General features: G+C 44.5%; 1 protein-coding gene across 1 annotated transcript in view; it reads left to right on the forward strand.

Moving 5' to 3' along the window:
* Positions 1–14,414, forward strand: part of TBPL1 (TATA-box binding protein like 1) — a 74,485-nt gene that overhangs the window by 28,202 nt on the left and 31,869 nt on the right. Inside the window, 3 exon segments of the mRNA XM_029596605.1 lie at positions 4,047–4,110; positions 13,164–13,267; positions 13,381–13,475. Of these exon segments, the coding sequence (XP_029452465.1) occupies positions 4,047–4,110; positions 13,164–13,267; positions 13,381–13,475 (263 nt within the window).

Below are 14,414 nucleotides of genomic sequence, written 5' to 3' on the forward strand. Positions count from 1 at the left end.
TAATTTCTAAAGTAAAATATGTGGCTTGGCTGCACATTTTACTTACCGTATGACGTGGGAATGACTAATAGGGCCATCAACATGCATTTGCATGTTGTGGGCGCTATTAGTCTCGGGGGGATTGGACGCGCTATTTCCCCTTACTGAATAAGAGGTAAAGCTAGCGCGTCAAAAACGCCGGTAACAGTGTGCTCCACCGGAGCGCACTGTACTGTATCGGCCTGTAGGTGAGCAGCCTTTGGATATCTATTGCTGCCGTGTCATTCTGTTCCCAAGATTTTAATAAGTGCATTGCAAATACGTTCACAACAGCAGTAAGGCATCTGCTTGAAATGAAGCCATTTAGTTAGCTAACTGATTTTCTCCTAGGACAAGCAGGATGGTAGTCCTCCCACATGGAGCCCGGCACGGAAAACTTCTCTCAAAGTTTCTAGAACTTTGACTGGCACAGTGAACATGCCCAGTATGACACTATCTGCGCGGCCACGCAGGGTCTCCCTTCAATATCTTTCTTTCTGCGGTGCAGTTGCCTCACGGTGGGGGAGTTCTTTGTTTTTTGCTTGTGATTTTCGCCACCTTCGCATGGGGTTCCCCTTCCCTGGTTCCCCCCCAGTCAGTGGGCAGCACAGTAAGTTTTTACCTTTTTTGCAGTCGTTTCCGAGGGGTTTTTATTTATTTTATTATTTTATTTATTTATTTAAATCCTTTTAATATACCGATGCTCAAGACCAGGTCTTATCGTACCGGTTTACATTAAACTAGGGGGAACCAGTTAAACAGAGCGAACAAAAAACAAAAGTTACATTATAACAGGGAATGTGGAACTAGGCTGTTAGAGAAAAGATAGGTTAAACAAATTCTAACTGGATAGAAGGGCAAAAGGAGGAGAGGGTGCTTACAGGATAAGAATTATGTACAAATTTACATAGTGTATATGAAATTAAACAATTTATAAAATAGTGCAGTTGGTCGGACAACAGTTCCTTTGAGTTGTGGAAATGGGCGCATCCGTGGGGTAAGAGACTGTGTGTGGGTGACCCTGAGGCATCTGAGGTTTTTGGCATCTGTGTCCACCCTGCACAGTCCACTTGTTGGTTCGAGGCATGGCCCCATCCGGTTTTCGTCGATGCCCCCAGTGCCCGCGGGCCATGTCTTCGACTAATCCGCATGAAGTCTCTATGCTTTCCCTAGGGGCATTGCACGATGTCCGGAGTTGCTGATTTTGCGACCAGATGACCCTTAAAGAACGTCTGGTGCTTTTAAATAAAATGGAAAAGCTGCTGGAGTGCCTCAACGTATTACTGGGTGTCCTCCCTACGCAGCCGGTGCCCAGGGGTTCCTTGGTCCCCGGCAGCAATGGTTCCCTCCCCCCCTCTGGGATGATAACTATCGCCGGTTCCTCCGAGGAGGAAGGCTCGGTGCTTCCAGGGCCTTTGGGGGCTCTGGTGCCTAGGCTGCTGCTTCCAGCTCCAGCACCGTGACCTTCAGGGGCCTCTGTGCCTTCAGTGCTTCCGGGACCCAGACCAAGGGCAGGTAGCACAGGTCCCCTGCTGACCTTTCCTGGGGATCTCAGTGAGGGGGAAGCCCCATATGACCCGTGGTGGGATGATACTTCTGAGTCCTCTTTCAATGTCTCAGAAGATGTCCTCTCGGAACAGTCACCCCTGGAAGAACAGCGCTGGTCTCCTCCAGAGGACTTGACCTTTGCCAGTTTCCTCTGCATTATGCCAGAGTCTATTCCATTCCAACTCCTCACGGAAGAGGATGCTAGGCACCACATGTTGGAGGTACTCCAGTTTGTGGACGCACTAAAAGAGGTGGAAGCTGTTCCCATGCATGAGATCTTCAAGGAGTTACTCCTTTGCATTTGGGAATATCCTGTTTCCATGTTCCCAGTAAACAGGAAGGCTGACGCCGTCTACTTTGTTCAGAAGTCCCTTAGGTTTGAGTGGTGCCAGCTCCCCCACAAGTCAGTGGTAGTGGAATCCGCCCTCAAGAAGGCAAAGCGGTCCTGGACCCATGCTTCCCAAGGTCGGGAAGACAGGGAATGGGACGCACTGGATAGGAAGGTATTCCAGGGGGCAATGTTAATAGCCCATATCGTCTCCTACCAGTTATATATGCCCCAACATTCCTAGAACCTCTGGAAAAAGGTTCAAGAATTGTCGGAACACCTCCCTCAACAACAGCAGGAAGCGTTCCTAGCGTTCATCCAGCAGGGCTTCGAGTGCAGTAAGCACAAGGTACGTTCCACATACGTCATTTTAGAGACGTCAGCTCGCGTGGCCGCAGCAGGCATCAGGACCTGTAGGATGGCCTGGCTCAGAGCCTCAGATCCTGGCCGGAGGTCCAGGAAAAACTTGCGGACCTCTTCTGTACAGGGGATAACCTTTTTGGGTTAAGATCCGGGATGCTGTGGCTCAGCTAAAGGATCATCATGAAACCCTCAAACATCTTTCAGCTAGCACCTCAGACCCGCCTTCCAAGGCCAGAAGATCGATGAGGCATGGGGCACATAGGTCCTTTTACCGTTAGAGAAAATATTATCCTCCGGCTTCCCACAGACATTCTCAGCGGGTGTCCCCTAGGGGTCGCTTCTGGCAGCTGCAAACGCCTAGACCCCAGCCAGCGAATCAGCCGAGCCCTACTATGGGATTTTGACTGGCAGAAAGGGAATGTACGTCCAGTCAGCATGTCCTCGGTACTGGATCCGTCAGTAGGAGGCCCACCTGTGCTTCTTTCTGGATCGCTGGTTAGCAAACACGTCGGATTGGTGGGTCCTTTCCATCGTTCACCAAGGGTATCATTTGAACTTCTTGAGTGTGCCTGTGGATGCCCCCCCTCCTGTCCCTCTTGGGGTCAGTCTCCCCATCAGGAAATACTGTTGTCCAAGCTTTCCACCCTGATTTAGTCCAGGGCAGTCGAGCCGGTTCCTCTGCGGCAACAGAGAACAGGGTTTTACTCCCGATATTTCCTGATACCCAAGAGGACTGGGGGACTTTGTCCCATCCTAGACCTACGGACTCTGAATCGTTTTCTCAAATGGGAGAAGTTCAAGATGGTCTCCCTTGGGGCTCTGATCCCTCTCTTGTAGAGGGGAGACTGGCTTTACTCCCTTGATCTGAAAGATGCAAACGTGCACATTGAGATCTCACACAGTCACAGAAGGTATCTCCGCTTTCTGGTGGACACTAGACATTTTCAATACAGGGTGCTGCCTTTCGGAGTCGCCTCGGCACCTCGCATCTTCAGCAAAGGCCTAGCACCAGTGGCAGCACACCTGTGCCGTCTAGGGGCGCAGGTGTTCCCTTACTTGGCGACTGGTTAATCAAGAGCAGTTCCCAAGAGGGGATGCTACGGTCTCTACACTTAACCATTCAGGCATTGGAGTCTCTCGGGTTCGTCATCAAATATCTGAAGTCCCATCTGACTCCGTCACTGTGCCTGGGTTTTATCGGCGCCCGCCTGGATATGGTGGACGGCAAGGCCTATCTCCCTGACGATAGAGTGCTCACTCTGGCAGCCTTGGTGAGCTTAGTGCGCCGGAGCCAGTATAGCCTGCAGTTAGGTATTCACCCATGTGTGAAGACTACCTTCCTGCTTGTCCTAGGAGAAAGCAGAGTTGCTTACCTGTAACAGATGTTCTCCTAGGACAGCAGTATGTTAGTCCTCACGAAACCCACCTGCCACCCTGCGGAGTTGTTTCATTTTGTGTTTGATTTTCGTAATTCTCTGTAACAAGACTGGAGGGGGACCCCTAGTGGCCATGTGGATAGTGGCATGCCGGGCATGCTTAGTGTGCCAGTCAAAGTTCTAGAAACTTTGACAAAAGTTTTCCGTGCTGGGCTCCATCGGATGATGTCACCCATGGTGAGGACTAACATCCTACTATCGTAGGAGAACCCTTGTTATAGGTAAGCAACTTTTTTTTTTTTTTTTTTTAACTAATTCTAACATTTCTTCATCTTGAGATCTTGAGACTGCTGAATTTACCATAGCAATTCGTAAGCAAAGCTGTGGTAATGCTTCTTTTCTTTCAATTGCAGCGAAGATGAAGCTAAGTTTGGTGCGAGGCGATTAGCACGATGTCTGCAGAAATTAGGTTTCCAGGTAATGGGGTTCTCTGTTCTTTAATGGGACTGGAAAGCTACTGTTTCTCTTTTGGGTAAATCGGCATACGTTTCACATTTGTGAGCACTAGCACCATTGTTAAAGCTTCAGCTCTTGCTGCTCGGCTCTCGCTATCTCATGTGGGAGCTGGTGTGGGAATTTTGTGTTTGAAAGGTGATTGAATGCAACAGGAGCAAGTGTTGAAGCTCTGATAATACAATACAGTTTTTAATACAACTTTTTTATTTTCCCTTTCAAAGCGGATTACATTCAGGTACTGTAGATATTTCCCTGTCCCCAGAAGGCTTACAATCTTAAGTTTATGGAAAAAAGGCAATGGAGAGTAAAATGACTTGCCTGAGATCACAAAGAACAGCAGTGGAATCTGAACCCTGGTTTGCAGCCCACTGCTCTAACCACTGGGCTGCTTCTCTGTTCAATGTTGGTGTTAGTGCTCACAAGGTTCAAGCTTATGCTAAGTCAGGCATTTTTCTGTGTGTTGGAATGTGTCTTAACATGCTCTGTCCCATCACAGGGTTTATTTTTCTGCCGCTGCTTGGAGCTTTGCATTTATGTGCTTTCTCCACCAGGTGGAAGCAAAGTACAGACAATGCCCAGTTTGTGACCCTGCTAGGTTTTATTCCCTTCCAAGTTGAGCATTCTTTAGTATAAGATACAACACAAATATAAATAGCTTCTAATTTACAAAAATGGAAGGAACAAGAATGGTTGGTACTTAGCAATATGCTTACCATTTCAAAACTAAAGAAATAAATCCTTTTAGCAGATCATTTTGTTTTATAAAATTGTTAAAATGAAGCCTTGTTTGTTTAGATTTTTAACCTGGGTCTGTCCCCATAGCCAGTACCACAACATTGCAGCATGGGGGATCTGGGTTCACATCCCTTGTCCATCAGAACAGCTCAGGCTCAGGGAAGAGATGGACAGAAGACGGCTGCTAGTACTATATTGGCCCCTGCTGAGCAGAGAGCAGCGTTGAGGGTATGAATCTGAAGAGGCATTCCTTTGGCTGGTAGCAGTCTCGTGGGCCTGCCATCTGCAGAGGCGAGAGGGCCAGAGGTGGTTGTTATTTGACTTTGAATTTGTTAATTGTAGGACAAGCAGACGATAGGAGCAGGTTTGATCATATATAAACTTTGTAACCGGGTGGCATTCGGGCATGCAGGACTCTGGATGAGAATCTTGGTCTTGACTCCTTAGCACTGCAAGGGCTTGGAACAAGCACTGCTCATTACTCAGCAGTGACTTTTGCTGGCTAGCTTCAGGATTTTGTTTTATTTGTATTTATTTTATGCGAAGATTTTTATATACCGACATTAGTAGGGGAACATCATATCGCTTTACATAAAACTAAAATACAGCAAACCGGCTTTACACAGGGAACTCTGAACAGTATTGTGAACAGCATAGAAATATGAACTGAATTAAGAGCAGCTATAATATAGCAACATGGTTAAATTGAGAGAGAATATGTAAAAAGGCTTTATCTATAGAGTATATATTAGAGAGGAAACAACCTATGGCAAGATGAGGGTCTGAATATTTGTACCGCGTAGTATAGTACAAAGAGGCACAGACATTACAGTCAAGTAGCTGTGGGGGAATGCGTAGAGGAATAGTGAAGGCAGAATTAGGGGTGGGATGGAAGAGAGATGCTCTAGGTGTTTTGAGGGAGAGGGGCCGTTCAGGTGAAAAGCCGTGTCTTTAGGTTATGCTTAAGTTTCTTCGGGCAGGGCTCTAGGCATAAATTGGTGGGCGTGGTGCTCCATATTGTAGGACCTGCAATAGAGCACGGCTTTTGGTGGAAGAGTGGTTGGTAAGTTTGGGAGTCGGGGTGTGTAGGGTTGCTAGGTATTGTTTTGAAAGGAGCTGTGGTCTGTTGCCCTTAGAGAACCGATGTTAGGCAACATTTGGGAGAATTTAAGGGAGTGAGGGCCAGTGGTGCTCTGGGTTCAGACCCTAGTTCCCTCTAAGCTAAATGTGTGAGCATTTTGGAGCATCACTCACAGGTTTTACATGGTTGCTCACATACATATTTCTTTGTGCTATAAATGCAATGCTAATACTGATGCTCAAAAATTGTGGATTTAAAAAAAAATTGTTGCTCACATGGAAAAAGATTTGCACATGCCTAGTCACTCCTTGGAGGAAGCGAGCATTAGTTCAGACCACCTCCTGTGACAGTGAATGGGAATACTGCCAAGAACATAATGCTTAGTAAGGTACATTTATTTAAAAAAAAAATGCAATTTAGAATTTATATCCAAGCAGCACATTCCTAGCATTATTACTTTTCCTGTCTAATAGCAGTTGGGTACATTTGTGCCACAAGGACATGAAATGACTTGTCTAAGGTCACATGGAATTAATGGCAGAGTTGGCTTGCACTCAAGCATACCGACTCCTATTTCTGAGCTTCAAATAGTATGCAGCAACTCTGCACTTCATAATATACAATTTATGGCCTTTGTAAATAGATACACACCCGTTATTGATGCGGGAGCATGGTAGGACTCTATTGCCTCCCAGCTTGGCCTTGGGGTTGTGAAGGTACGGGTTCTGGATAGATTGGGAGGGTGAGGATAAGGATTTTGGTGGGGTGGGAATGTGGAGAAGGGGACCTAGAGCCAGCCATTTTATTTTAATATAGGATTCTGTAGCTTGCAACTTGTTTTAAATCTATCTATATCATATATAGTGCAAAAAACACATTAATTATCCCTTCTCTCACAGCAAATATTGAAGATCTTAAAAGACAAAATACACAAAATTATAAACAATTTTTATTGTAGATTAATGATTTTAAAATATTTTACTGACCCAGGTTCTAATGTTTACCCAACTACCCAAAAATAGATTATACAAAAATAACACAGAATAAAAAAGTAGTTATCCAATCATTCATACACTCGCACCATATTTTTCTTTTTTTTAAATATACAAAAAATACAAATCTATGTATTGCTATTCCAGCAACCACAGTAGCAAGCAATAAAGTATATTGAAACGTTCAGACAAACATTTTTGCAAACAATTTTCCAGTGTTTCTCATAATCATTTTTTTGAACAGAGTCTATAATTCCATTCTGATACACTGTAGCTGTATTTCCAGGCTTGTTTAAAGGTCCTATCTATTTCTTTTCCAGCAATTAGCAAACATAAAACAAAACCTCAATGTACTTCCAGCCGTTGCCAGATGTTCATTTTATGTTTGCTAATCACTGGAAACAGGAGGCTTGATTAAAGTTTTTTGAGAGAGAGAAATTTTTTTGATTGTGATTTTTGAATATATAACATTTGTGAATATATATATAAGTAAAAATATCTGGTCACTTACTCACGTAGCTTTAGGAGAGTACATTCAGCAGCATGGCTGAAGTTATCCAGAGAAATTTACCCAGATAACTTAAGACAAGTATGTTCAATGGGAGACTAAAAATTTGGCTAAAATTATCTGGGTAACTTTGCTGCTCGCTGCTCTATTGAATATGGATCTTAAAGCACCTAATTACTTGTGCATAATTACTTTACAGCAGTGCACTTTGGCATGCCACCCAAACCAACTATTCAGTCAGCAGGAAGTGTTGCCATTGGGTTGCAATATACTTCCTGTCTCCCAGGAAGTGTATATAGCTATCTAGATTGACTCCGTCCCACTCTTGGATAATCTACATTAGGCAGGCTTTATTATCCATCATGATATTTGGTGGCAGGATTAATGAAATCTGAAGTTGACTACCAGTTTCTCCATTGTGTCAACTTTTATCACCCAAACCTGTATAGAATTGTGCATGTCCACAAAAGGCTGAACCTTGCCAGCCTCTTATAGACTAAGGAACAGAACCCAAGTTTCATATACAACACTAGCTGCTAAATTTAGGGTTCACTCCCAAAAAATGTTGATTTTTTTTTTTTGAGAAATAATGGGCTGGTTCTGGACATTTGGACTTTAATTCAGGAAAGGTTTTGGGTTGTCAATTCAAAACTCTTCTTTTTGCCATTGACTGACTGATTCTGACACTGGGCAACTTACTTTTTTAACTCCGCACAACTTTTGGAAATGTCTATCACTACCCTCACTTCAAAGAAAAAAGCATAAAACAGTAATCCTCTGAGGACAGGATAATTTGTCTTATTTAGTGACTATGCACCACCATGGGCAGGGATTTTGTTTTCAGTCTTCTGTATTCTTTTTTATCTCACTGTGACCTGCATTGAGCCAGATGAAATATGTGTTCAAATATAGTCTTCCATGCACACAGTAAACTTTATCTTTTAAACCATGCTGATGGTTTTTGTTATGTGCACTTACACAGGGGCATGGGTATATGAAATATGAGTACACAGATATATGGCACACTTTGACTTTAATTTCAATAGTAACAGCAGACATAGACATCATACTTAATTATAAAACTGTTAATTTAGCAGATAAATGAAAGTGGATTGTACTTGAGTGCATGTGCTTATTTATATTTTTCCTGCAGATAAGCAGGCTGAATTAGCCATGCTGTCTGGAAGTGCCCCCTGGCTGCCTGAGGCAGGAATTTCGCTTAGAATTTACAGAGATTTGCTCCTACATGCCTCATGGTGCCTTCCCACGAGACTCCCTGCATCGTCTGTTTTCGCTTTTCCCTTGCAGCTAAAGGATGCGGGTTCTTCTCTCTCTCACCTCTTTCTTTTTTTTTCTCTCCTCTATTTCTTCTCCTTATCTCACCTCTGTGAACCCCATACAGCACTTTTCAGTGTTACCATGTCCCCAAAGACCCTAGGCTTTAAGTTTTGCCAATGCGGCAACATGTCCATTACAGACGGACATAATTATTGCTACTTATGCCTGGGGCCGGACCATGACCAGATGTCCTGCTAAGATTGTGGCAGGATGTCTCCATGGGCCCATTGCCAATGGCCCACAAAGATTGCCAAGCTTCGGGAGTCTGAAGAGGTCCCATCGTGCTCTTATGCCTCTACCCAGTGCTCCAGACAATTTTCCCCGGGCCAACACCCCAGGAGGCCGGATGAGAAAAAGCAAGCATCCTCCCTGTAGCCGTCTTCCATAAGTCTCAGGTGTTAAAACCTCCAAAGGAGTTTAGATACAAGGCTGGGGGTGGGGAACTTCGATAGGCCCCCGCAGCCTCAGACGCCATGTAGCAGAGAAAAAGGATGTTCCTGCGTCAAGTGTGTTGACCAACATGCTCATTATGGAAGACTGGCGAGGAGCCGAGTCGTCTTAACTCGGAGCATGGAGATGATAAACTCAAGTCGCCCAACGCAGAGCATTGTTTGATGCATGCAGTTACTACTCTTAAGAGAAACATGGGGGTAACCTGCACGGAGCGGCAGTTACTACCCTAGGAAGCTTGCTGGGCAGACTAGATGGATCATTTTGGTCTTTTTCTGCCATCATTACTATGTTACTGTGCAAAGCAGAAGACCACCATGTCGACGCAACTGGTGTTGAGGCAGGCTTCGAAGGCAACGATGCAGCCAGTGCATGTGTTTTAGCAAGTGAAGACTAAAGACAAATCCCACCATGTGGTATCGGCGCATTCAACACATGAACTTCAAATGTTGCAAGACTCCGCCGGGGTAAGTTCCCACCACTCGAGGGACCTGCCAATACCCTTCACCCTCTCTGATTTGGAAGGCTCGGGTGCTTCCGAGGTGGATGCTCCACGCATCTCCGGTTGCTCTTCTTCCTCAGCCTTGAACGGCAACAGCAGGGGCAGGGAACGTTCAGCTGTCCAGAAGCATAAAACGGATAGATCCCATGATTGCGACATGAGTCATCTAGACCACTTCATCTGCAAACCATGGGTCAAACATCTGACTCTTCAAGGATAGGCCCAGAGGACTCTCCGTTGGCCAAGAAGAAAAGAGCATCCTCACCCGCTTCCCAGGCGTTAAAGGGTGCAGCCTCTCAAACAATGACCCAGATTACTGGGATTCTTCAGACCTTCTTAGACACGTTAGTGACTACTCTATACCTGCAGTCCCCCTCTAGCCCATCAGCAGGGGGTTCAGAGCATTCCGCTTCTTCTTTCCTGCCCCGGTGAACATCAGAGGATGAAGAGCTGGTGATAGAGTTGAGCCCGTCAGCCTCTAGACTGAGGCACGACCTGGTATATTCTTCTCCACCCTCTCCAGGATCTTCGGGTATACCCTCTGACCTCCCAGAAGATTCACTCGAGCCAACATCACTTCCGGAGGGTCTCGTACTCCAGATTCCTTATTCCCAAGAAAAGCGGAGGATTGTAGCCAATTTTGGATCTCCAGGCCCTTAATCACTTCATTATACAGGAGCAGTTCAAGATGACTTCTCTGAATACCATTTTACCTTTTCTGCAGCCCAGTGACTGGATGTGCTAATTAGACCTCAAGGATTCCTATGCTCACATACCATTGCACCCTTCTTCCTGGCTCTACTTTTGTTTTCAAATCCGCACCCAACACACTACCAGTACAAAGTCCTACCATTTGGCCTAGCTTCAGAACCCAGTGTGTTCCGAAATGTCTAACAGTAGTTGTGGCCCACCTTCGGAAGGAGGAAATAAAGCTTTTTCCGTATCTGGATGATTGGCCACTCATAGTCCTGAACCCAAAGTTGATCTGCGCCCATCAAATTCGGACCATAACCTGACTGGAAAATCTAGGCTTCATCATAAATTACGAGGTCTCATCTCGACCCTTCTCAAACCCAGCAATTTATAGGTGTGATCATAAACGCATACCTTTGCAAAGCCTTTCTTCCAGAAGACAGGATTCGTACCTTTCAGTCTTGCCTCAACATTGAAGACCCTTTCACATCCCACAGCTCGTCAAATTCTCGCTGTGTTGGGACACATGGCAGCAGCAGTGTGATTCCTCACCCATGCCTTACATGCACCATATGCAGTGGGGTCTGAAATCCCAGTGGTCTTGACGCTTCCATCCCATGTCGAGAACGGTGACCCTGACTCAACCAATGATATCGGATGTGGACTGGTGGCTAAGGCCCGGCATGTTACAATCTGGTGCGCCTTTCCGGATCCTGGCTAATCAGATGGTACTAACCACGGACATTTCAATTCAAAACACAAGGCCTTTGGTCCCCCAGCGAGAAAACGCGTCAGATCAACCTACTAGAACTATGAGCCATATGGTATGGTATCCGCATCTTCTTGCGCGTTCTTCAACACAAAACAGTGTACTCTGGATGAAACCGCCAGCCCCAAGATGTGTACAGTAAATGTAGGTATTTAAGTAACTCTTTTGGTAAAGATTGAAAGGGTTCGAATGACACTGACATTCACCAGTGCCAGTACCTATGCCATTCAGCTGCATAATTTTTCCTCGTGAATGGTCTTCGTGAGGAGAATGTTGGGATAGGAAGATGGCTCAGTACTTCCCTTTTCAATCTCCATGCGGTCAAATGAAGGGAGTCTTGCATGGGATGAAGTAGTGTTCCTTCCACGCAGGGTGGACTTTCTAACACACGAGGAAGGGACATCCCAGACAGCATAGCTAATTCAGCCTGCCTATCTGCAGGAAAAAAAGCAAGTTTGCTTACTGTAAATGGTGTTTTCCGTAGATAGCAGGATGAATTAGCCATGCATTCCCACCCTCTTCCCTGGACAGTCTTCTTTCTGCCTGCTCTTATTCTACTTTGAGGTGATACAGGCTGTTGCGCAGGAAGGCACCATGTAAGCGTGCAGGAGCAAAGCTCTGTATATTCTAGGGGATGCTCCCAGACAGCATGGTTAATTCATCCTGCTAACTACGGAAAACACTGTTTACAGTAAGCAAACTCGCTTATATATATTATAGTGCAATCAAGTTAGGTTCACACTTTCAGTACTGTATTTTTTTACTACAACTAGTGGATTTCCCATAATGATTAATTGGTTCCCTAGAGGGTCTTGCATGGGTTCCCCTTCCCTTCAGATGATGCCTGCCTTACCCAGTAAGAAATTCCACCTTCCTGTCACTAAGGAGAAACTAGAACTAAAAGAGCAGCAACTCTGTACTACCGATGGGGCCAGGGAACCAGCGGCTCTGTCATTGATTGGGCAGAACAGGAGCGGAAAATGATGGCTCTGCACTACTGATCACATCAAAAGCAATGGTCACCCTAGTGTTGACCATCTACCACAGGTGCCACATACATACCTGAGAAAAGATGAGTCAGGAACAGGAGTGGGGGAAAAGGGAAAAAGAGGGTGGCCAAATGGTAGGAAAAACCCAGGCAAGTAAGTTAGATATCAGAGATGGCCTTGGTCAAGGCAGGATAGAAACCATTGTAGTAGATCATTAAGGAAAACTGGCTGCCAGCTTTGTTGACAGTCTTTAAGTAAACCTGTTTATCAATGTATTTCCTAGGTTAGTTAAGTGGCAGTTCCCTTGGTAACAAAGTCCTACTAATAGATAATTGCTGTCTGCCTTCACAGGCCAGGATAAGTTGTTCAGCAGTTTTCTCTTAAGAAAGGTTTCAGTCATAGAGGGTTCCAGTCTGAGTCATGGATAAACTAGTGTGGTTGCCATGTATTTCCGTGCACAGAAGTGGAATAACACTATAAGGTGATGCCTTCTTGTTGGACTAACTTAATACATTAATACCCCTGAGAGATGGTGTCTGAAAGTAAGATTTATTAAACATAAATTAGGAATTTGTTTTCTGTAATATCAATCAGGTTTCATGTGGCATCTTTAATTTCAATAGCATTCCCATGTGCTCTCTGATTTCACGTCCACCTGTGGAGTGGATTAGCTTGCAATGTATTTTTCACCTGTCCTGTAGGCTGTGGTCCTACATGGGCCGCTTTTCTGACAATCAGAGCACAAATATGTGTGAACAAACCAAAGTCAGATTCATTGATAAAGTCGCTTGTGTGGGTGGGAAACCAGTAGTCAGAATCTGCTGAAACCTGAAACAGATCAACCAAATGGAAATGATCTTTTTTCTAAAGTATAATCATTAAGGCCTCAAGTTTTAACACACAAAGCTTATTTTAAAGTACTCATATATTTTCTTTTCACATTTTCTTTTCACAAAGGTAAAATTCACTGACTTTAAAATTGTCAATGTTTTGGCCGTGTGTACCATGCCATTTGAAATAAGATTGCCAGAATTCACAAAGAACAACAGACCTCATGCCAGGTAGGTTTTCTGACATTATTCAAAATCAAAATTATTTTTTACTATTCAAACCGGTGACCTGTTTTTTTATTTATATATTGTGGCACTGCATCTCAAGTGTTTTGTGTTTGTAGCTATGAACCAGAACTTCATCCTGCAGCCTGCTACAGAATCAGATCTCTAAGAGCAACCCTGCAAATTTTCTCAACAGGCAGCATCACGGTTACAGGTAATTTTACATATCTTGAAACTGATGTCACTATCTTCTGGAAGCTTTGCTTATATGTGACAGGAAAAACAGTCCTCTTACTCCTATCTTCATTTAGCATGCTTTTCTCATAAGTGCTGTGTGCTTAAAAAAAGTAGTAGTTAAAATGTGCTCCCCACAGAGCCTTCCAGAAGTTCTTAGATTATATTTAATTTAGACGTTTCCTCTATCTGTTTTGGGAGGGAGACCTTTGGCAAGTTATGTTAATTCTAATCCAGGAACTAGTTAGCTGGATGATGTGCTGTATTGGCCAAGTGGAAGGAAGATATGACTTGGACAGAGATGGATGAAGGAAATGTGGAATATACAAAAGATGGATATACATTGTAATATATGCAATATCATAGTAAATGATGGCAGGGAAAGACCAAAATGTTCCATCCAGTTTGCACAGTGCTTGTTTAAGGTTGTAACCAGTGCTCCATTCAGGTTCTTCAATGCATTCCTGGAAGCACAAAGCAATCTTACCACTACTGTTATAGGCTGGACTACAACACCTTGCAGATTATTAACAAGAGAAGATATTTTTGTACTCAATGCATAGGTAATCTCTGGAATTTGTTGCCAGAGAATGTGGTGAAAGATGTTAGTGCGACTGTGTTTAAAAAAAAAAAAAAAAGAAAAAAAAAAAGGTTTTGACAAGTTCCTAGAGGAAAAGGCCATAAACCATTATTAAAGTGGACTTGGGGAAATTCACTGCTTATCCCTGGTTTAAGCAGCATGGAATCTATCTTTCCCTGTACGTACCAGGATCAGTCCAGACACCTGGGTTGTGTCTCCGCACCAGCAGATGGAGACAGAGCAAAACTTGTCGGGCCCCCTACATATAGTAAGGCGCCACCCACAGCCCGTCAGTCTTTCTCTGTCTCCAGCAGATGGGGCAGGTCCACCCACAGTCTC

This window comes from Rhinatrema bivittatum, chromosome 3 (genome assembly GCF_901001135.1).
Source record: "Rhinatrema bivittatum chromosome 3, aRhiBiv1.1, whole genome shotgun sequence".
Lineage (NCBI taxonomy): Eukaryota > Metazoa > Chordata > Amphibia > Gymnophiona > Rhinatrematidae > Rhinatrema > Rhinatrema bivittatum.